Source organism: Hyperoodon ampullatus (assembly GCF_949752795.1).
Source record: "Hyperoodon ampullatus genome assembly, chromosome: 11".
NCBI classification, from domain to species: Eukaryota; Metazoa; Chordata; class Mammalia; order Artiodactyla; family Ziphiidae; genus Hyperoodon; species Hyperoodon ampullatus.
In genome coordinates this window covers 11,606,122-11,628,924 of record NC_136924.1, presented here as the reverse complement: position 1 = coordinate 11,628,924, position 22,803 = coordinate 11,606,122, and the positions used below count along the sequence as shown (strand labels likewise).

The 22,803-nt window shown below is 36.1% G+C and overlaps 1 protein-coding gene across 1 annotated transcript; it reads right to left on the bottom strand.

The window, feature by feature from the left end:
• Positions 1 to 1,155: 1,155 nt before the first annotated feature.
• NTS (neurotensin) lies at positions 1,156 to 11,374 on the bottom strand (the record flags this gene model as incomplete). The annotated part of the gene is made up of 4 exons (XM_079714733.1): positions 1,156 to 1,308; positions 3,533 to 3,757; positions 9,474 to 9,535; positions 11,302 to 11,374. 4 exons carry the CDS (start codon positions 11,372 to 11,374, stop codon positions 1,156 to 1,158), a joined length of 513 nt encoding a protein of 170 aa, XP_079570859.1.
• Positions 11,375 to 22,803: the final 11,429 nt, after the last annotated feature.

Here is a 22,803-nt window from a genome sequence, read left to right as displayed (position 1 = left end):
GCTGTTAGGACTGTAAAAGATGGTAGGGAGGTAGTTGTGAGAAGTCATGGTTTTATCAGAAAAACCCAGAGATTGGTGAGCTACACTTAAATCTTACCAAGTGGGGTTTAGCCTAGGGAAGGGGGTGATCTCATCTAAAGTCCATAGAATTCTCAAAACTCCTTAATTCCAGAATAAGTCAAATTCTGATATCTTCCTTCATAGATGACTATGGGACTAGGATGCAACCTGTAAAGAGAGGTCCTCCTAGGCCCCCTGTCAGAGCAGGAGTCTAGGAGGCCACTGTTAATGGTGGGGTGTAAGGGCTGTGAGGGCTTATGAGACTGTAAGTACAGTGTTTAAGGAAATTCATGAGGAGTTATTTCAAATATGCCTTTTGCCTCAGAAATGGTCTCCTAAGTGGGAAAAATATTAGTCACATAAATTCTTCAGTGAGGTTAAAAATAAAGCTATCATTTACTGGATGTGAGGGAAAAATGTCAATAAAGGGTAACTTCTAATGATAGTAAATCTGCAAAGAAACATGGTTCTGATGGCTTGTTGTTTTTTTTTTTTTTGTTAGCTATTAAGTTTATTTAACAGAAAAACAAATTCAGTTGAAGATCATTCATTAAGATAAGCAGAATTAACAATAATTCATTAAACATTCTTTGAAGATGGTCCTATTTTACTACTATTACCTTCCCCATATCTGAGAGATTCATGAGTAAGTCTTGCAAAAGAGCACGTATTTCTTTTAATTTGATAAAACATTCAGTCAAATAATAAAACAGGTGCTATTATTTTGTTTGGGGTTAATGACATGTAAGCTAGACTTTTCCATAAGACTCTGTTCTAATCTCTTATAATTTGGTTTAGAATGTCAAACATTTTGACTGTTTCAACAACCCATTAAGTGCTTTGCAAAATGACAAAACATTCTATATATGACTTAATTAATATCTACTCCAGTTATACACAACACATCATGCTCAAGATCTAGATTTATTTGAAAACCTTTAGTCCAATTTATATTAATGCAGAAAAATCACATCTAATAAACCACAATTGTAGCAGAGACAAAATAATTGTGTTCTGTCATATTTCCACACAAATATAATTTGATATTTAATTAAAGGATGGTAAATCACAATCACATGTAAATAAAATATCCTCTCAGTAGTAGTAAGAACCTCTTTTGAGTATGTAGGGTCTTCTGGGTTTATTCTCATACAGCTGCCGTTTCAGAATGTAAGGAATTTTTCTCTTTATAACTTCTTCCTTTTCATTTTTATCATTTCCAGTATCAAGAACCTCTTCCTGAATCAACTGCAAGATAGACCGAATATGAATGAAACCTACATGCAAAAGGTCTTCCATTTCAGAGTATTTGTCTACATTTTATCTCATTTGTTATTCAGATAGTAAGATATATGTGGATGAGATGTATGAGGTTCAAAACAATTAAATGTTTTGCCCAAGAACAGGTGGCTATCAAGTGGCTGAGACAGGATGAGAACATGATTTTTCTGATTCTCTGTTCAGTGCTCTTAGTTCAACAGGCCAGCCTTTAAAATTTGTTTTCTATATTTGTCAAGGCCATATATTAATACCTCCAAATGAAGGAACACACTTATGGTAGACCAAAAGATGGAAATATATCATAAATCACAACAAATACAAAGTTTTGAATCTAGTAAACCAGGTTTGGCCTCGAAGGTCAATAGAATTTTATATTCAATTAAGTTAATTACTGATTTGACTTGAAAGCCATTCTAAAGATCTATTTCTCAGTCAAAGAGAGAGGAATGCTCCTTCTGCTTACTTGCTCAGCTGTTGTAGAAATTAATATATGTGAAAGCTCTGTTTAAAAGGTAAAGATCTTTAGATTGTGCTGCTTAATAGTTAAGCATTAAAAGCAAGTTCACATTCAAAAACTCAAGGGAGTTAATCTCTATGTAGAATCTTGTCTAATACCTCATCAAATATGCTGCATTCTAAAATTAGTTCCAAATACTTTTTCTGATAGTACTGTTCTGATTCAAATGGTCCACTGGCATAAAATATTTAGAAACTCTTTCCAGAGTTTTGCACATTATTTACACAAAATTTTTAAAAAAATCAATGCTTAAGGTAAAAACTGTATTCATATCTGTGAATGTCTTCTAAACTTTGGGGTGACTATAACTAATACTGACAAGAGAGTAAGTTTTTAGTCATAATCCGTATGCATTGAATCGTATCACAAGTACTTTATTTCAACCACAGCTGTTCAATTTCATAGAAGGAAAAACAGCTACTGTCAGACAATCTAGTTTCTTAATCTTTTGTTTCTCTGTGCACGTAGTCTGTAATTGTACTACACTCTGAATAATACTATCATTTTATTTTAAATCACTCAACATTTAAAATAGCAAAAGTTTTAATCTTATGTGCATCTGATTTGTCTGTATTATAGTTTATTGAAGGTTTATTTTTTTCCTGGATAAACAGCACATAATTGATATTTCCCTATGTTAAAATTAGTATTTTTCAAGTTTTATTGATGTAATATTTTAAAGAGAAAATCATTTAGCTGGAATTGGAATTAAGGGATAAACAGTCCAGCAAGAAAAATTAAAACTAGCTTTTTTTTTTAATCTGGAAAATATCATTTTGTTTACAAGTTAGAATAAACACTAGAAGTTCTGCATTTCATTTCCTCTTTTCCACAGGGTATCTCTGTGACAGCGTGTTATAGAGATTGTTATATTAGCAGGAAAGGCATCCTCAGACCCTCAGATCCCCAGTGTTGGTATAAGCCCAGAATGTGAAACATGAAGCAAATTTCTCTTAGGGGTTAATCTGAAAGAAATATTTCCCTTGTCGGGAAAATTTTATAATTTTCTTCTTATTTTTTCTTAAAGCATTTTCATTTCTCTTTTCTCTTCCAAAAATTTCCAAACCGAAGGTGGTGAGTCACCAGTGTAATATTTAATAGAACTGATTCATCCAGTCCTTTGTGGTAGTTCTGGGTAACTAAATTTGGCTGTACTAGCCATAGTGGACCTCGTTTAGCTTCTGAGGATGATTGAAATCCACAATCCACACATTCAATTAAAATAGAAATATGTATATATCCTTATCATTCTGGTTTTATTTGCCTAATAAATTCAAATAAAACTGGAACCTTTTGTGTCGTGTTTGTTTATAAATAAACACACATGACTTATGTGTTTCTAAGAAAACATTTTGAGTTTCCTAAATTTCTTAGGCATGCCACCACCAGCACCAAAAACTGCCTAACCATGCCATCCACAATAAAAGCATATGTATCAAATCTGCCCTAAGACAGATCCCCCTTTTAAGACCAAAGAAAAGATATTTCGCTAAACTCCAAGTATTTGCAGGACTCTTTGAAGATCTGAAGGAATGTTAACCTCAACACATGGTTTATTCTTCCTTAATATTTGTAAGTCTTCCTGTTATGATAATGATCAGGATTAAAAAAATCAGTACAAATGAGAGTTAACTAGTATAACCACAATCATATTCATATTTTGTTTTTGTTTACCTCCCAGTGTTGAAAGGCCCTGCTGTGACAGATTTTTCGGAGCTGGTATATTGTCAGCATTGCTTCCAAGCTAAAGCCATCTAAGGTAGTCGGAAATTTCCTTTTTATAATAAGCTCCTCCTCAGGAAACTCTCCTGTTTCCTCGGCTTGGCTATTCAGGTTATTTATAAGACTGCAAACATTCAGCAGGCTCATTTTCCAAGAGGGAACACTTGCTTTACTGATCTGAAATGTAGAAAGAAATAGTTAATGCAATTAAAATTTGTGTTGTAAGAGTTAGAAATAAATTTCTATTGTGCTAAGCCATTACCTTTTAAGATCTAATTGTTAGTCTAGCCAAATAAAAACACTGTTATTAATTAGTAACTTCATATCACAAAGTTGAATAGTGTCAATACTTCATATCCTCTATTTACCAAATGCAATAAAGTTAATACACATAAACACACACATACACGAGCAAAGCAAGAAAGAAAATAGAAATTACAGTAAGTAGAAATACATAAATATATACGTATACATCACAGGTGAAAATATTAAAAATACTACTCTCTCCTTATTACACTTCAGTTTAGTGTCTATTGGAACAGTGGCCAAGGTGATACTAATAGATTTGGATAATTACAGTAGTGTGAGACCATGAATCTATTCCATACATTAATAGTTGTCACAGGTAACATCACAGCTGATCAATTTAGTTATTTGAAAATTATAATATTTTCTAAAATATCCTTTTCTAATAAGATCTTGTCTGAAACCATTATTACCATAATTAACAACTTTCTCATTTGCCAATTTTTGGAGAAACTAAGTGTGAAATAACTTATAAAACTTAACAAGCATCTCAAAGGGCACAGATGAAGAAAAGCATACATTTTTTCTAAAGAACATAAAAAAAATTTTTTTTGAATGACCACAAAGCTGTGATAAGAAGATTCAAAAATATTAGTATCAATTTTATTGGTGTCAATTCTCTCTGAATTATTCTCCAAATGCAATGCAATTCCAAATCAAAGTTCCAATTTGGAAAATATGGGGAGACTGGAAGTTTAGAGGAGGGAGTGTAGCAAAACAATTATGAAGTTAATTTGGAAGTATGAATATGTGAGAACTAAGAAGACTTAGAAAAATAAAAAGGTAATGAGGAAGGACTTACTCTACCAGATAGTAAGAGTGAATTAATAGAGCAAGCATAAATATAAAACTCAACAAAAGAGAATATAATGTCCAAAATTTGATCCAAGTAAATATGATTGAAGAGCATATAGCAAAGTTTGCATTTGAAGTCCTTGGGACAGTTGGTTATGGGGAAATCTGGATTTAGATCTAGTTATAACTTTTATTGACATATTATAGTCTAACAATATCCAGATGGGTTAAATATGAGTAAAAATAAAAATATGTAAATATATAGAATTTATTTTATAAATTTGGAAAAATATTGTTAAGCAAATATCCAAACCAGAATCCATAAAGGAAAAGATAATTTTACATACAGAAATGTGTAAATTATCTCTCAAAAATTAACAGCCTGGACTAAAATCAAAAGCAAGACATACTGTAAAAGCTGCCACAAAATGTTAATATACTTAACACAGGTGGAGCTCTTCCAAAAGAAACTGGTAAATGCCCCGATTAAAAAAAAAGAAAAAAACACTTAAAAAGTGTTAAACCTCAGATAAATAATAGGAGCAGACAAGTCACAGAATCGCTATCAAAGAAGAAATATGGAACAGAAATATGTGGAATGATGTTCAACTTGGCTGCTAGCAGATCAGAAGACCCTAAAAAGTATAAGTACACTTGATGTACTTATGAGGATATGGAGAAACAGACACTTTCTCTTCTAAATATTTGTTGGTCTGAGTATATATTGGTATAATTTCTTGAAAGGTGTTTTGGCAATATGTATTAAAATTGTAAATGTGCATACCCTTTGATTAAGATTTTACCTTAGGGACATGCAAATCTGTGAGTACAAAAATATTCACTATAATGTTTTCAACAAGTTTGGAAATACATTCAACTATGCCCTTCGAATGTGATTACCAGCCTGTTCTTGAATTTTTCTGCTATGGGAAACTTAGAGGCAGCATGCTCCACTGTGTGGCAGCAACACCTATGTCTTGCCAATTAATGGGATACTACAATTTTACATTCGGAAAGCTCTTTAGAGATCATCTGATTGAGTGTTTTCCTTAGAACACTAGCTCTGTACTCACTGTTTTTAAAAAGGAGTTCCACTGTCAAGTGAATTGGAAAACTTGAGTTTAAAGGACGTTTAAAGGAAATTTAAAGGCTTCTTGAATTTAGATATCCCCAGAGCTTTTTACTTGCAAATATTCATTGTAACTTTTCAACAGTGCTAATATAATAACCAACACTCCCCAAACTAATTGACCATATAATGCTTTATTCATAAAGTATCTGTCGGGACTTGTGTTGTCTGATTATTTTTTTGGATGAGGAAACTGAGTAAAGCATTTTGTTCTCTTCTTTGTTCTAAAGTTCTTTGTTCTCTTCTGCCAGTTAAAACAGTCACTACATAACTCACTAGTATAATACTATTTAATATCACCTTAGCCCCTGTCATACTTTGGAAGCACTACAGAGAGGGTACTTTTGACCATAGGATGTCTAAATAGACATATATTTAAGAACATTTCTCATAAGGTTTAAATAGTTCACTCAAGAAAATGACAAAGACTCTGTCTTTGATGAAATCTGAGTTAGGATCATCTGAGCCCTCTTCTTGACGAGGTCTCAACCTTGGGCTCTGTCCTTGGTCTACTTAGTCCAGTTTTAGCAAGAATCCTTCTGAGTCAAGTTAGTAAAAATGCCGCACCGTTGATACCTGATCATCCGAGGATTCTATTGAGTTGTCTAGCAAGAGTCCTACTAGATTTAGTGTTTCCTCAGTAATTTTCCATACAATGATCCACCTCAACACTTTTCCTTGGCTGTAAATCCACACTTGTCCTTGTTGTATTTGGAGTTGAGCCTGATCTTTGCAAAACCATAGTTCCTCTTGAATAAAGTCTTCCTTGCTATCTTTAACAAGTGTCATGAATAATTTTCTTTAACAATAAACATTCTTATTTATTAAATTATTTTACATAAATGTTTATAATAGACCTAAGCCTATAGATAAGAAATTTAGAATATTGTCTTCTCTTGCTTTTAAAATGAGGAAAACAAGAATATTTGTGGTTCTTACTTAGCATTATTTGATTAAACTCCTAATACTGAATAAGATCCTGGTCAAATTTTGGTTTCCTTAATTAAATGGGACCTAATCTATATTACTAATGGTCACTATCTATAATACACTCAACTCAAATGTATTACAAGCATTTGAATTGGTGAATTGGTGAATTCATGGTGAATTCAAGTATTTCACCTAAGTAAAAATGGAGTCACCTGTGGTGGAGCCCTGAAGTTCTTACTGCTGAATACAAAAGGTAAGGGCTAGTAGTAAATCCTAGATTCTTATTGTTAGTACATAAATATTTATTAAACTCTTACTGTATTCAAGGCATTGAATTTGATCATAGAAAATTACATCATTCCAGCAGCTTTTTGAGAGCCTAAAGAAAACATATTCTTTTCTTCAAAGTTCTCTTTCTTAATAAAACTATACCAAAGCACTGCCACTGGTAATAAAGAGAATTGTATTGTGAGAACTAATTTCTTTATCTTCCCCTTCTCTTCAAGCTTTGGAATCTCTCTTAGCCTTCTGTTGCTTAAGAGTATTTCTACATTAGTATTTCAATGTCTAAATAGTTTTACTTTAAATTTGAAATTACCTTTAGAGTGGAAAGAAGAAAGCTGAAGTTTTCTGAAGCTTTTAATAATGCAGTTATACCAATATCAAATACTATTCTTTCAAAATTTTAGATACAGTATTTTGGTTAAAATGGTCAAAAGTTTAGAGTTTTCATTTGCATAGAACACTACACACACCAAAAACTAATTGAATCACAGAGAAATAAATGATAGTAGTTTTGTAAAAAATAAGAAATGAGCTTTATGTTCCCATCCTAGCAGCAAAATTGGGATAATTATGCTTCTGGGTACTTCCTCATCATAGTCTGTATTTTACCTATTTCAAGTAAAAAAGGAGGCAATGGGATTCAATTTTTCTTCCATGATCTGTTTTAGAGATATATCCCATGACTGAATGAAAGTGGTATATGTTATTCTGTCTATACTTTTGCTACGTATTTCTCTTAAGAATAAAACTAAACCACTTCATATACTGAAATTGTTTTTCCCTTGCAGCATCTTGGCCAGGGAAGGAACCATAACCTCTACTCCCACATTTTTGCAAAGTAGCTGGCAATCCCCACACCATTATCACATTTTGGAGATTATTTAGGACCTTTATTTGTCTACATAAACTTGAAACCATAGAGGTAAAATCTCTACCAAGACACTAAGGCATACTAATCTGTTCCATTTTTCAAAACAGACTATTGACTTCACTTGTCTTCCTGTTTATGAGTTGAAGTGATTATAGCCATTGCTATTCTGATTGAGTATTGAACAAAGGATCCGTTATCTTAAGGTTAAATATATTTGTTCACTGAGTTTTAATGACTAAATGAAATTTGATCATTCTTGATAGGAAACCCACCAAATTATGGTAGAATTTGGTTTCAATGTGTTCACCTTTTGTAGATCTGGGCAATTGTGGATATATATAGGTGCTTAAATTTTCCCCAAATGCCTTTTAAGGACCATAGTAGAAAACGTCTTTGTTAGCTCTGAGATAACAGTGACCCACATTCTCATACACACACAGAAATGTCTATTACCCCTTCACACCCACTATTGAACATAATTCTACTTCTATGCTAGGGGTTGTTGCGCCTGGAACATGCTCATCCAATTAGGGAAGAGAAGCCTGAGGTGGCAGGAGGAGTCCTGAGCATTTACTTTCTTACCACAGTGCCTGTGGAGTCCTCAGCATTACAACAGTGATTGCACCAGACGACTGCCTCACCTCAAGATATGTTTTTCTTTGAGAAACATCTTTTGGTTGGGAACCCTGTTCTCTAACTCTACATTTAGATACACACTGATTAACTCACTCCGGGTAAATCAAGATTGTGTGTTAGCGTGGTAATTGGGTATATTCTTATTCAGTTTTATTCCTAGGTACAGGCTGGAATCTAAAAACCTTGCTTTCAAGACCCCAAGAGAGGAATAATAAGGTCCAGTACCAAGTTTCACCTGATTCAATAAAAACAATAAGCAGGTACCAATAACACTTCTGTTATGAGGAGAATTTAAATCTAGGTGTGGATTTAATGTAAATGTCTAGGAGATCATAAACTCCAACCCCAACATTTAAAAATAAGGAAACAAAGGCAAACAATGTTAACTAACCCCCTTGCTTCAGATCAAATAGTTCATAAGTCACAGCTGTGGGATTAGATCTCAAGGCTTCTGTTTGCCAGTCTATTGCTCTTTACTCTCTACCACATTTCTTTCATGGGTTTCATGAACTTTAATTCTTAATTTAGGAACTCCACTTCACTCTCCCCAATAGTACAAGAAAGGCAAAAATATCACTTAATTTTCATTTATGTATTTATCTTGAGGCCAATATACCTTTCATCATACACAATATGACTGGAATGGAAAGAGGAGTTTTAAAAATACATTTGCATGTCCACATAAATAATATGTGACTACTTAATTAAATTTGCAATATAGTGATTGATACACTATACAGTATCAATACAGCTTCTTTCCCTGTCACATCAACATCCTTAAGTCCTTTGAACTTAAGAAAAAGTTTCCCCATAAAGGAAATGTCTCCCAATGAACTTTTCAGTCTCAATGGGGAGTTATTACTATAGGAGAAGGACACCATGTTTATAATGAGAGTTCATATGTTTTTCAGTCCTTGGTTTAAAAAAAAAGAAAAAGTTACCTTTGATGTATGCATATTGGTCAATAAATCTGCTTCTAACGCTTTCATTTCCTCTTCTGAATCTGAGTAAAATCAAAACCACATGTTTACTGTATAATCACATATCATGTAATTATATTATAACCTAGAGATTTAAGATTAGTCTCAAAAAACTTTGTCTTAGAAGTTTATTGTCTTTGCTATGTATTCATTCTCCTTAGAATAACATTTGGAAAAAAACAATTATAGTTTTACTTTAGGCTAACAGAATAGAATAATAGAAGCACTTTTAAGAAAATAAACACATGATTTTATGCCAGGAGAGCTATTGATGATATGGAGTTGTTTAATCACTGAATCTCATTATTAAAAAAAGACCCTGATTATATGATATAATAAAGATTTCATCAAATATGCTGGATAATTTTACTGGAAATAGTTTACATATACAGAATACATACGTATTGATATTTTAAAAACAACATAATGAAAAGGTATGTATAAGACATTTTTTCAAGATAAAAACAAAGGAAATTGCTTGTTGATAATTTTAGTATAAGAAAGACACGGAGATTTGTTTAATTTGAGATGCTATTTTACAAAACACACTTTAAAAGATTTGTTTCTCTACTGTAAACAAGGATTTAGAATCACGTGTACTTAGCAATTTTTTCACAGGCTATTAAGGAAACTGTTTAAGCAAAAGTGGATTTGTCCATCAATACATGTACAAGAATGTGGAAAATGGATTTCTGATTTTTTTTAGAATATTGTTTCCAGTTTCCAATAATGAATATTTCACAGAGAAAAAAAATTTAGAAAATCCTATAAGGTAATAGAAATAAAGCTATAGAACACTATACTGAGTTAATTCATAAATCATAGCAGGAGTTTGAATTAAACATTTCAGTGTCATATTTATGATATAACAGTATAAAGCAGGCTAAATATATTTTGCTGCATTTATCCCTTGTTTTTTTTCCCACCTTGACGTGATCATTCAATTATTTTCCAACATTAATTAGAGCATATTGCAATCACTATAATATTTCATATTACTCTTTTAAATTTAAATCTTATTTCCAAGGTGAGCTATTGATAGATATTTGACAAAGTATGGTTTCATCTTAATTATCACATGCAAAATACTCTACAGGGAAATAATTTTTATCAATATAAGAATGACAATTTTCCAGTTACATTCTGTATCAATTTAAATGACATGCAAAAAAATAGTTAAATTAATAATACATCTATTTGTCACACAGAAAAGTTATATAAAATGTATTCTTAAAAGAGCTTGGTATTTTGTGTATTTTTCTAGAAATAATTTTCTACAAATAATGCTTTATTCATTTATTCATTAAACATCCATTTTCACTTTGTTATCTTAATATACACACAATTAAGAAAATAATTTTTGAGAGGGAGAAGCCACCATGTCCTAAGAGAGTGGATGAGGGAGAGATAAAACATTTCAAATGCAATCAGTTTTAATTATGGGTTTGCACTTTGACAGGCACCACTCCTGTACTTCTCATTAGAGAGTGACCAGCTTGATTTAAGTTTCACGTTTTTTTTTTTCTAGTGGTTACATTGCAAAGGGGAACATGAAGTGTTTCATTGAAATCCCTTTTATTACCTTGCAGATTTAAAAAGGAAAAAGATATCTTTCAGTTCTTGTAATCATAAAGCAGAGAAAGAAAATATCCAGCTTCAATCACTAAAAAGGAAATTCAGAATAAGGGAGAACCTCTTCTCCCTGGATACATTAACGTTAAGTGGCAACACACCGTAAAAATGGGAAAAGAAATCACTTCAGGGGGTTGTGAAATGCAGCTGAGCTTACCTGAGCACAGACTCCAGGAGCTGAAAGCCAGGAGTATCATGCACACCAGTTGGATTTTCATTCCTGCCATCATCTTCTTGAGCCTTCTAGCAAGCCCAGTCCATAAACGTCAGAGACAGGCTGAAGGGGGCTCTCTAGTGCTTCCTCTTGCCTCCAGCTGAGTTTGGAAGTGACTGAACTATGAGAGATGCTTTGACCATTCCCTATCTATAGATATATATATATGCAGGGGATGATGTCATGAGTGTACAGGGATTATCTCTTCAGGATGTGCCCTTCATTTCCATCCCTCCCCTCCACTCCCCACTTCCTCCTCCCTTTCTTCTTTGTCCCCCCGACACCTCTCCCCCACTCTGAACTTCCAGTAACAGCGACATCTTCCCTAATTGCCACTGCTGCTCCAGATTTCTGACACACAGGAGTCATTCAAAAGCAATTCCATACAGAGCATACTGGAAAAGGACTTCTAGTACCATTCTTTCCCCATTTCCTCTTATTCTCTGACTCAAAGAAGTTGTCATTTTGATTTCGTGAAGCATGAGATCTGTTATTTCTAATATAATCAAAATCTCCAGGATGAATGCCTAAAATCAGTAATTCTTTAGATTTGGAAGTTCTTAAAGAGTCAGGATTCTTTTCTGATAACGCATACTTTTGAACAAGTGTTTTGTGGTTTCAGGACTGATAAGGTCTTAGGCAGTACATGCTAGAAGAAGAAAGCAAGTGGAAGCTAAGCAGAAAATCAGTTATAACATTGGGTTGAGCAAAAGAATTTAGAGAAAGGAGAGAGAATCAATTTTAAGAAAAGAGACTAGTAGCTCTAAGCAATAGGGTACTATTTCCGAACAAATTGAAAAGTCTATTTTAAGTAACTGAAATGTTGACTGAATTATGTATGCTGATTTATGGTTGAGTGTCTTAGAAAGACAATTTCATGTTTACAAAACCCAACTATAATTTATTTATGTGTTAGCAGGCAGAAATACGTATTGTTGTATCACTGATTGCTGTTTTCTGATATTTTCCTCATTTTCTGTCTGCATCGCTCTTCTTTAGGTTCATTCTTGCTGCCCCATCCTATTCAGTCTATAATCCCCTTTTCACTGGTTTTCGCCATTGCATCAGATTTCATCCCCTGTGATAGTGATAAAGATGAGACTGTACTTCTGGAACGGAGACAATCTTTTTTTTTTTTTTTTTTTTTTTGCGGTACGCGGGCCTCTCACTGCCGTGGTCTCTCCCGTTGCGGAGCACAGGCTCCGGACGCGCAGGCTCAGCGGCCATGGCTCACGGGCCCAGCCGCTCCGCGGCATATGGGATCCTCCCAGACCGGGGCACGAACCCGTATCCCCTGCATCGGCAGGCGGACTCCCAACCACTGCGCCACCAGGGAGGCCCTGGAACGGAGACAATCTTAAATAACCACCGTCCACCAGTCGCATTCTTAAGACCGCATCTTCACATATTTCATGAGTTACAAGGACACTCATTCCCTCTCCGGGGTTCTCAAAAGAAAATTGCTCAAAATGTCTTTTAGAGTGAAGTTTTCTTCTTGCATTAAGTATTTCAGGATACATGGCATGACTGGAAAAGATGGTGCTGTTAGAAATGTGAATATTTGAAGGTAAATGTGTCTGAGACTTGTTCACTTCTTAAACATATCAACCAGATAGTAACAATCGAGAAAAGAAGTCTGGAATGATTTCTACAGAGAGTTGATTTATATCATATGGTATATGTCTATGGAATTGACTTCTCCATTTTACCCTACACCTAAGAAGAGGGACTAATTCCAAACATGTAATAATAATTTAAAATAGCAAGGAGTCATTCATGTAACTTAATGTTTAGGAATTTAACAATGGCTGATATTTTTTTACTTCTTTTAGTTTGTCTTACAGACTTACATACCACACAGCATTGAACACGACTCACCTGAGGAAAGTTTTATATGTAAAGGGTAATTAATTGGCAAAGAAATTTGAAATATGTACTCAATTTTTGCCTTTCTGCCACTAGGGGGCGCAATAGATGTTTAAAAAGTTTTTTATTTTCACTTGACTGATCACAACAGAATTCTGAGCATTATGCTTACTTCCTTCTCATGATCAGAGCATCTTTGTGCAGAATCCTTTCAAAGTCACTTTAATGAAGAAGTCAAAAAATTATATATTCTTTGCATGATATTTAAATTACTTGTTTTATGAGCTTTTGACATGCAAATACAAAGAATAATCTTTTAAAATGTGTGATAGCAGCCTAATGGTAAAAAGAAAGTGTGAGTCCTATTTTTCTCAACTGATTTCTTTCATACATGAAGCTCAGGGAAATGTTGACAAAATTTATTCTTAATTAATTATAAAGAAAGGGGGAGAATTAATAGTGGGAATTCCTTTTGTTTTAAATATATCACTTCATTAGCTGTCAATGTAGAAATGATAAGCCTGAAAGAATTGGGGGAAATGTGTTAGCAAATGTCAAATGATTGAAAATCAGATAGATGCTATACACTACATTTTCTTTTGGGAGAAAAAGAAGATATGTAACTTTTATGGTAAAATTATGATATAGATAAACTTTATCTGACCTCTAAATGGTATTTTTAAAAACATCTGTTACACCTTTGCTTTTCAGCTCCAATGCCTTCGAGCTATAGAAAAGCGAATTAAACAGTTTGTTTTAAGAGACAGTAAGTTATGTGTGGATATTTGCCTTTCAACGTATTTCAGGAAGTACTTCAATGATGCCTTTTATGCAGGATTTCAGTCACCTTTCTATGGAGATGGGTGAAATATCTTTATTCGAAAGCCTTTATGCCTAAAATCCTTCTAATTTTTATTTAGCTCTTAAAATACTAATGAAGAGTTTTAACATTGCCCTTGGACAATCTTCACGTGTTGGCCTTCTAGCTTGCGGTCACCATGAAGCAGCTAACTCTGAATAGGTTTTATCTTTTTATCTATCTAAATAGGTTTATCTGGGTGCCTGTAGGTTACATTTCTACTGTAGGTAGATTTCTGAGCTTCTACTGTGACTTAAATCAGACTTTTGCTAGCTAATTACTTTAAAAAATCAACAGAGGGCTTCCCTGGTGGCGCAGGGGTTGAGAGTCCACCTGCCGATGCAGGGGACACGGGTTTGTGCCCCAGTCCGGGAGGATCCCACATGCTGTGGAGCCCCTGGGCCCGTGAGCCATGGCCGCTGAGCCTGCGCGTCCAGAGCCTGTGCTCCATAACGGTAGAGCACACAACAGTGAGAGGCCCGCGTACCACAAAAAAAAAAAAAAAAAAAAAAATCAACAGAGATGCCTGAAAGATTGGCAATTAGAAAGAGTGGTCTGTAAACATATTTAATTTGGAGATGGGAAAGTTCAAAAACTATTTGATAAATAGTGTGTCTTCAGTTTCAGATGATTTCTTCCTGTCCTTTGGAGGCTTCACCATCCCATTTATATACAGCTTCCGGGACACTCCAATCTTTTTATACCGTAATCCCAAAAACGTACCCTGTGGTGTTTCTACCATCTGTAATCTGCCTTCCCTCTTCCCTGTGGCCGCTCTGCTTCTCACTTTCTGACTTATCTTTAATTATTAAAAGATTCTATTTTAGGCCTATTCAAGGTAAACCTTGCCAAGTTTGAATCCTAAAAGTTTCATCTACTTCTACTCTTCCCAGTTTCTGCTCGCCGTCTGTGGTAAATTGAAGGGGAGCAGAAGGTGCCACCCCAAAACATGCCTCTTTGGCATATTGATTACTTGAGCTGGTTATTTTTAAGACACAGCCAAGGCAAGAGAAGCTCTGAAAACAGAGTAGAAGTTACCCTTTTATAAGGGACCTTTACGTTAATAAGGGGAATCTCTGTTTGAAAGGGTATCTCCCTCACTATACTATACCTGGAAGAAAAGGATGACTAAATCTCTGAAAACTCACCTCAGTGGGGAAGGCTCGGACTCTGTAACAATCATACCCTGGTTTACTGTGCTTTGCCTGATCATCTCCCATTAACCGGCCTTCCCCAAGCCCCTCCCCCAAATCTTTCTTTTGTCTTTAGCTAAAGATGGTGTTTAAGGTGGTGGGTTGGACCATTTTGGGGAATCACTCAGTTTTCCTGGGTATCTCCCATGGATACAGGAAGGGTACCTGTATTAAACTTCTGTTTTTTGTTTGTTTGTTTGTTTTTATTTTGGCTGTGTTGGGTCTTCGTTGCTGTACATGGGCTTTGTCTAGTTGCGGTGAGCGGGGGCTACTCTTTGTCACGGTGCACAGGCTTCTCACTGCGGTGGCTTTTCTTGTTGCAGAGCATGAGCTCTAGATGCGTGAGCTTCAGTAGTTGTGGCACGTGGGCTCAGTAGTTGTGGCTCACGGGCTTAGTTGCTCCGCAGCATGTGGGATCTTCCCAGACAAGGGCTCGAACCCGTGTCCCCTGCATTGGCAGGCAGGTTCTTAACCACTGCACCACCAGGAAAACCCTAAACTCTGTTTTTAACTGTTAATCAGTTACTATGGTGGCGATGGTGGTGTGGTCTCAACCAAGAACCTAGAAGGGCAGAGGGAAAATATTTTTCCTCCCCTACATCTGTAAACTTCTAGAAGGAAAGGATGCTCACACATCATTGTATATCTTCTTCTTCCAAGGCTTACAGACTGTAAGTGCTCAATACATATTCACTAGGTTGAATTGAAAAGTTGATTATTTTAAATTTCTGACTTGTTTTTCCATGTTTCCATTTGTAACATTCCTTTCAGCCACATCTCTACTTTAATTTCAATTACTAAAAACTCTTTTGTTATAACTAATCTTAATATTTGATATAAGACTTTAACTAAGTCAGTTTTTTGAGACTTTGCTGTAGTCATTCTTTTCCTCCCTGACTGGGGAAGTCAACATTAAACATACTTAAGAAAGCACCCTGGGATCATGTGCGCTCTCCAGTTGAGTGCTTAGGATAAATTGCACATTTACTCCATTCCTCTAAATGAGTCTCTGGTTTGGAACTGTGACTGTGATTCATCTGAACAAACAATGATGCCAATCTCTTTGTAAACTCAATTGATTTTTCTGTTCAATTAAGGTCTATTTTCTAGACATACAGACAGTTATATGCATGCACAGACCCACACCCACATATACTATCTTACACGCAAAATGCATATAATCCTGTCCTTGGAGAGTTAGGTAAATGTAAACCAAATGTCCAATTTTCCAATCTATGTGTAATCATGCTTTGCCCATAATCTCTATAAATTCCCAGCTCATTTCCCTTTGGCTCTTCCTGTCTCTGCTCTTGCATCTGTATAGGTAATTAATTCGGAAAAATTGACGATGGATTTCTGTAGTCAAAGCATATATTTGCAACTTAAACTCCAATTATAACACAAGCTTTTCCTGGGATTCACATGTTAATGGGTTGCCATATTTAACTAAGGATATTCCATATTGTAGGTACTACTGATCTCACTTATAATCTTGTTTCTCAAGTCAAAGAAAAATATTGATATGTCCATGAAATCACTCCCCACTATGTGTATTGCACAACTAATTGTCCTTATAAGCCTCCTTATTGAGTAAGACCAAAATGAAAGCATTACAGGAAAAGTTCTTAACAATTTTCAACTTTTATTTTTCTTAGTTTTACAAATTAGAGTGTAATTATTTAGAGTAAAAAATGAGATGAGTTTTTTTTTTAAAGAAAAGCTTCTGCTCTTTTTTTTTGTTACAAAATCTAAGAAAATTTCTGTATCACCTGTAATACACAAAATAGAACAAATGTACTTGAGCTACCATTTACCAGAAGCAGATTCAGTGAAATACTGTATTTTTCCTTTATCTGAAGAATATATTAGATGCTGAACTTGGAACATAATGGTTTATATTATTAGTCTTGGTCCTTGGTCTTATTATTTTTTTCAATTTAGATTCTTTCCCTGCTGATCTTGTTAAATCTTATGGCTGTGGATCCTATCTATTCCCTAGTAACCCCTCAATTTTCATCTCTGACTACTCAGATTGCATATCCAATCAATCCGCAGCAGCTCTACTTGGAGGATCATTAGGTAACCTTACTGTCCAAAATAAAACTTTTTGGTTTTTTTGAGGTAAGGAGAGGCTTTATTCAAAACACTTATTGCAGGAAGGTAGGAGGACTACTGCAATAGGGAGATTGCTCTGATCATAGCTAGGTCATAAGATCTGCAAGTATCTCCTAAACCAGTAACTTTAATACAGTGTGAGAGGTACTGGAATAGCACACACCTAAGAAAGAGGCCTAGGACAGAGATGAAGGGGTGGTTAATTCTGCTGCTAGAGATAGGTACAGAGTGATGGGAACAAGTGAATTGTGTCTTGAAAAGCAAGAAGTCATCCTCAGAATTAACAGTGGCTTAATTGAGGGCTTACCCCTGCCCTGTTATGCTAAATTGCTTCCCACATGATCTCATTTATTCCTCATCAAACTGTAAGTTGGGTATCCATACATTTCTCCTGAATTTGGACTAAAGGGTCTTCCGAGTAAAGCGCAAAGACACTGAGGCAGGAGGATGGCAGCTTTGGGAGCAGGTAGAGGAGCAGGGAGGGGGGAACGCTGAAGCTGCAGAGGTTTCCTTCTCAAGCTCTTCTTTAGCCAATGCTCCCTGAGTCGTTGACTCCAAAGGAATCGTGGGTACACTGCTCATGCATGTGTATATCTATTCGAGGGTCTTCTGTGAGCCCCGCATTGTGCTAGGTGCCGAGGCTACAACCAGTGGGCAAGACAGCATGGTCCCTACCACCAATCGTGGAGCTTATACTCTGGTCAGTTCCATCCCAGCATGATAAAGACAAATAAAAGGGTGCTGGGAGCGACTCCTGGATTTGCAGGATGAAGGGGGCTTACTGAAGGACCTCAAGCTCAGGGTAGCTGAGCACCATCAGGGAGGCACAGGTGCTGACATTTTCGCCTTTCATAAAGGACGCGTCCACGCCCCTGACCCTTTGCCGGCCCGAGAAGGTGGGTCCCACTGCCACCACTCCATGTCCAAGTCCACAAGAAGAGCCTTCAGCGGGGCTTGCTCCTGTTTCCAGAGCGACAGGGTTGCCTCTGGTGGTCATGGTGCGGCCCCAAGCATCCACAATAAAACCTAAAAATTCTAAAAATACCCTCTTCCCCTAGTGTTCCCCATTTCAGTTACTAGCACCATCATTCACTGAGTTGCACAGATCAAATAGCTGGCAGCCATTTACAATGTTTTTCTCTCTCCCCCTACCACTTCCAAGGGTGGAAACTCCCTAAGGTGCAGCTCTGCCACCAAAATAGATTCCAAGCCCAAGTACTTTTCCTTACTCCATTATCACCATCCAGGTCCAAGCCATCACCCTACTACCACCATGCAGGTCTGAGTCATCATCACCCCCCTGAGCTGCAGCAAGAGTAACGTGAATAGGGCTTCCCTGGTGGCGCAGTGGTTGAGAGTCCGCCTGCCAATGTAGGGGACGTGGGTTCGTGCCCCGGTCCAGGAAGATCCCACATACCGCGGAGCGGCTGGGCCCGTGAGCCATGGCCGCTGAGCCTGTGCGTCCAGAGCCTGTGCTCCACAACGGGAGAGGCCACAACAGTGAGAGGCCCGCGTACCGCAAAAAAAAAAAAAAAAAAAAGAGTAACGTGAATAGTATACTTACCAACAGACTCGGTCCCTTTCAATGTAGTCACCACACAGAGGAGTTTTTTGTTTTTTAATGTAAATCAATTCTTACTACTCTCTGTTTAAAACCCCTAAAGGTTTCCTATTGTACTTAGAACAAATTCCTGACTGTGGCCTATATTACCCTGAGTGGGCCTGTGCCTCCCTCTCAGCTGTCATATCCTACCACTCTCCTGTTCTGTCTGTTTCAAGCACACTGGTCTTCTGGCTTTTTCCTAAACATGCCAACCTTTTTCCTCAGAGATCGTCAATGAATGTTGTAATTACATTATTGTTCAGCAAATACTCATCCCCTGCCTCCCCCCAGAGTGGGTAGAATATACTTCCCCACTCTTGATCATGATTTTGGCCATGAGGCTTGCTTTAGCTAATGGGATGTTAGCAGACATAAGGACAACAAAGACTCGACGTGAGTTTGCAGCTTCTGGCTCGCCTTCTTCTTCTGCCATTGCCAGAAGAACTTTTCCTGGGTGGTCCCAAAATGAGAAGAAACACGACGCACAGTCGAACTAGCCAACTTGCAAAACTGCAGTGTGAAGCAGAGCTTCCTGAGCTGAAGGCAGAATCACCCTGGCTAACTCACAGATATATGAAGAGAATTAAATTATTTGTTTTAAGTAACTGAGTTTTAGGGTAGTTTGTTATGCAGCATTTTTGTGGCAATGGTTGACTGATACAACTGTGTATTCTAAAACCTATCCCACTGCTACTTCATTCAATCTCTATAGTCTTTATTTGTCCACTTATTTTTGTCTTTTGTGAATAAAAGCAGGAATGTGTTTGTTTCTTTGGTTTTGGTCTTATTTCTTATATTCTCAGAACACAAAATAATGCTTCTCCATAGTAAGGACTCAGTAAATATTGTTAATTGGATGAATGAATGAACTAGGGAAATTCTAAGCACCCTTCCCTGATGGTTTTAGGGTGGCTATTTCTCCTTCACCTCTCACAAAGACATTTTCATTCTCCAAACTGTGAACAATGAAACACAGGAAGTAAATCTCTTCTGGAGAGATTTTTAGTCAAATGGTATAAGAGAATGCTTCCTTTCAAGGGAGTCTTGAATGCTATTTTTGACTGCAATTAACATTTTGTAAGTTATCATTAAGGAAGAGTGGGAGTACGGTGGTCCTACAGGCACTGTGTTGATGTTTCCAATGTGGTGAGCCAATGTGTACAGAAAGAATAAGGAGGGGCAAGTTGTTAGAGGCAGAGGACTAGAGTCAACAATATAGCATTCTGAGTCTGGAAACATCCACCATAACCAATACCACAGGCCTCAGAGTAATCTAAAGATTAAACTTGAAATTAATTTATTGAAACCCTACTCTATGACAGGCAATGTGCCAGATTAATTTGATTTCATGTAACATAGCATACTATGAAGCAGGGTTTGCAGAATGATATCATTCTCATTGTGTTGGTTAAAAAAATAATAAAGCCATAGAGAGTTTAAATAAGGATAAGGGGATTTATTAAGTAGAGCTTAGATAGGACTGAACAGCTTTCATTTCTAAAGCAACAGCTAATCTTTGTAATATTAATACCGGATCCAAGCACAAGTCAAAAAAAAATCTTGTGTTAACATGCTGTAGAAAATACTATGCCAAATAAAGGACAGGCTAATATTTTTAACCTAAAAGTACATTTAGTAAAAAGTCAAATTGGATTTTATTTTCAACTTGATTCTAATTCAACAACTTATCCTTGTTTTTCTCCTTTTCCAGGTTTAGGTGTGCTACACATATTAAACAAATGAATAAACTTAAAAAAAAAAACTCAGACGCCTTATTATAAGGGCTATGTAGAACCTAAATGGACCTGCATGCATTGAATTGTTTTAACTGGGATAGTAAATTAGAAAGTATGAAAGAGGAATCAAGAAGTTAATTGAGGTTGCAACCCGTGGAGAGTTATAGTGAGTGATCTGAAAAGAAGAACCCTTCCCACTTTGTACTCTGGGTGTAGGCACTAGTATGTATAGAATAAAAATACCAGACAAGCACTGTTGGGGTACTAGGCCATATTTCAGTGTCATCCTAATCCATGAAGCCAAAGAATGTCGGAACCGAAAAAGTCCGTTATGGAAAAACCAGTCTTATATTATGCTTTAATTTTACAGAGGAGGGAACACAGACCTAGATACTCTAAGGGGGTTACAAATTTCCTCCACCTTCCTGCTCTTAATCACATTGGTTCTGAGTGCTCAGAGTCTAACCTCACTTCTTATCCCAGAGGAAGGTTATTCTTCAGTATCAGTCAAGCAATTTTGAGAAATTAATTTATCTTCTGTGAGTCTCTCTATTACAGTATAGCATCCCCACAACAAGCTGGAAAACATCCAATGGGTATTAGTCACTATAAAATGGACTTTTCTTTTGGACAGGTCTCTGTTTTTTGTCTTTTTCTCTTATATAATATCTTGCTTTGGGCATTATCAGGTTTTGCTGCTATCTTTTAGTAAACACAAATCTCTTAGCTCCTAAGTCATAGACTCCTTACTCATATGATCTTTTGTCCCCCCCTTCACTGTGCAATATCACCTTTTTTCCTATGTCTTCTCTGGACCTGAATTCAGATAAAAGTGGTCATCAGTTAGGTATCCATACTCAAACACAGAGACAAGCAGGTAACATGTCCTATTTAAGTCCTGTTTAAGGGGACCATCTGCTTGACCCTGACCTTCAGATGAGTTTTCTGCATGTGGGAACATAGGCCCAACATGGCAAATCTTCCAATTTTCAGTATTTTCCAGAAATTCAGATTTTTATGGAAATGACACAATCTTTAAATGCAAATATTTACTTCAATTTTCTCTTTTGCAATACCAAGTGGACAAACTGAAATGTCTATGTACTGAACTCAGCCTCAAGATCCACCATTCTGCTAATCCCTGGTATAAGTCTTATTCTGATAACTTTCTACCTGTGGCTTTAGACTTTAACTCTCTGGTCTCTATCATCATCTATAAAATAAAAATAATAATTACTATCTAAAAGATGGTATGCATATATCACAAAATGTGTATGTAATACATACTCAATAAGTCTTAACTTGTGCATCTGATTATAAGTTACACACATTTTCCATTTATTCTTTTTTTATAAATTTATTTATTTTATTATTTTATTTTATTTATTTATTGTTTTTGGCTGTGTTGGGTCTTCGTTGCTGTGTGCGGGCTTTTCTCTGGTTGCGGCAAGTGGGGGCTACTCTTCGTTGTGGTGCACAGGCTTCTCGCGGTGGTTTCTCTTGTTGCAGAGCACGGCTCTAGGATTGTGGGCTTCAGTAGTTGTGACATGTGGGCTCAGTAGTTGTGGCCCACGGGCTTAGTTGCTTCGCGGCATGTGGGATGTTCCCGGACCAGGGCTCGAACCCGTGTCCCCTGCATCGGCAGGCGGATTCTTAGCCACTGCGCCACTAGGGAAACCCTTCATTTATTCTTATTTCCCCTGACTTTCTACTTTGTATTCACATACTTTAATCTTTTAAAAATTACTCCAGTTCTTTCCCTCTTTTGTTTTAATGGTAGTCCAATATATAACTTTTGTCCTCCTGTGGCTTGTTTTTAATTGAGGTATAATTTACATACAATGAAAGGCTTAGATCCTAAATGTAAAGGTTGATGTGTTTTGACAAAAGTTTGAACTTGTGTTCTTCAAAACCCAATAAAGATGAAGATCGTTTCCTTTATACCAGAAAATTTTCTCATACACATTCCCAGTAAATTTTTCTGACATCACAGGTAAACACTTAATTTTGCCTATTCTTGATCTTCATATAAAGGTAATCAAACATTATGTATTTTTTGGTGAGTGTCTGCTG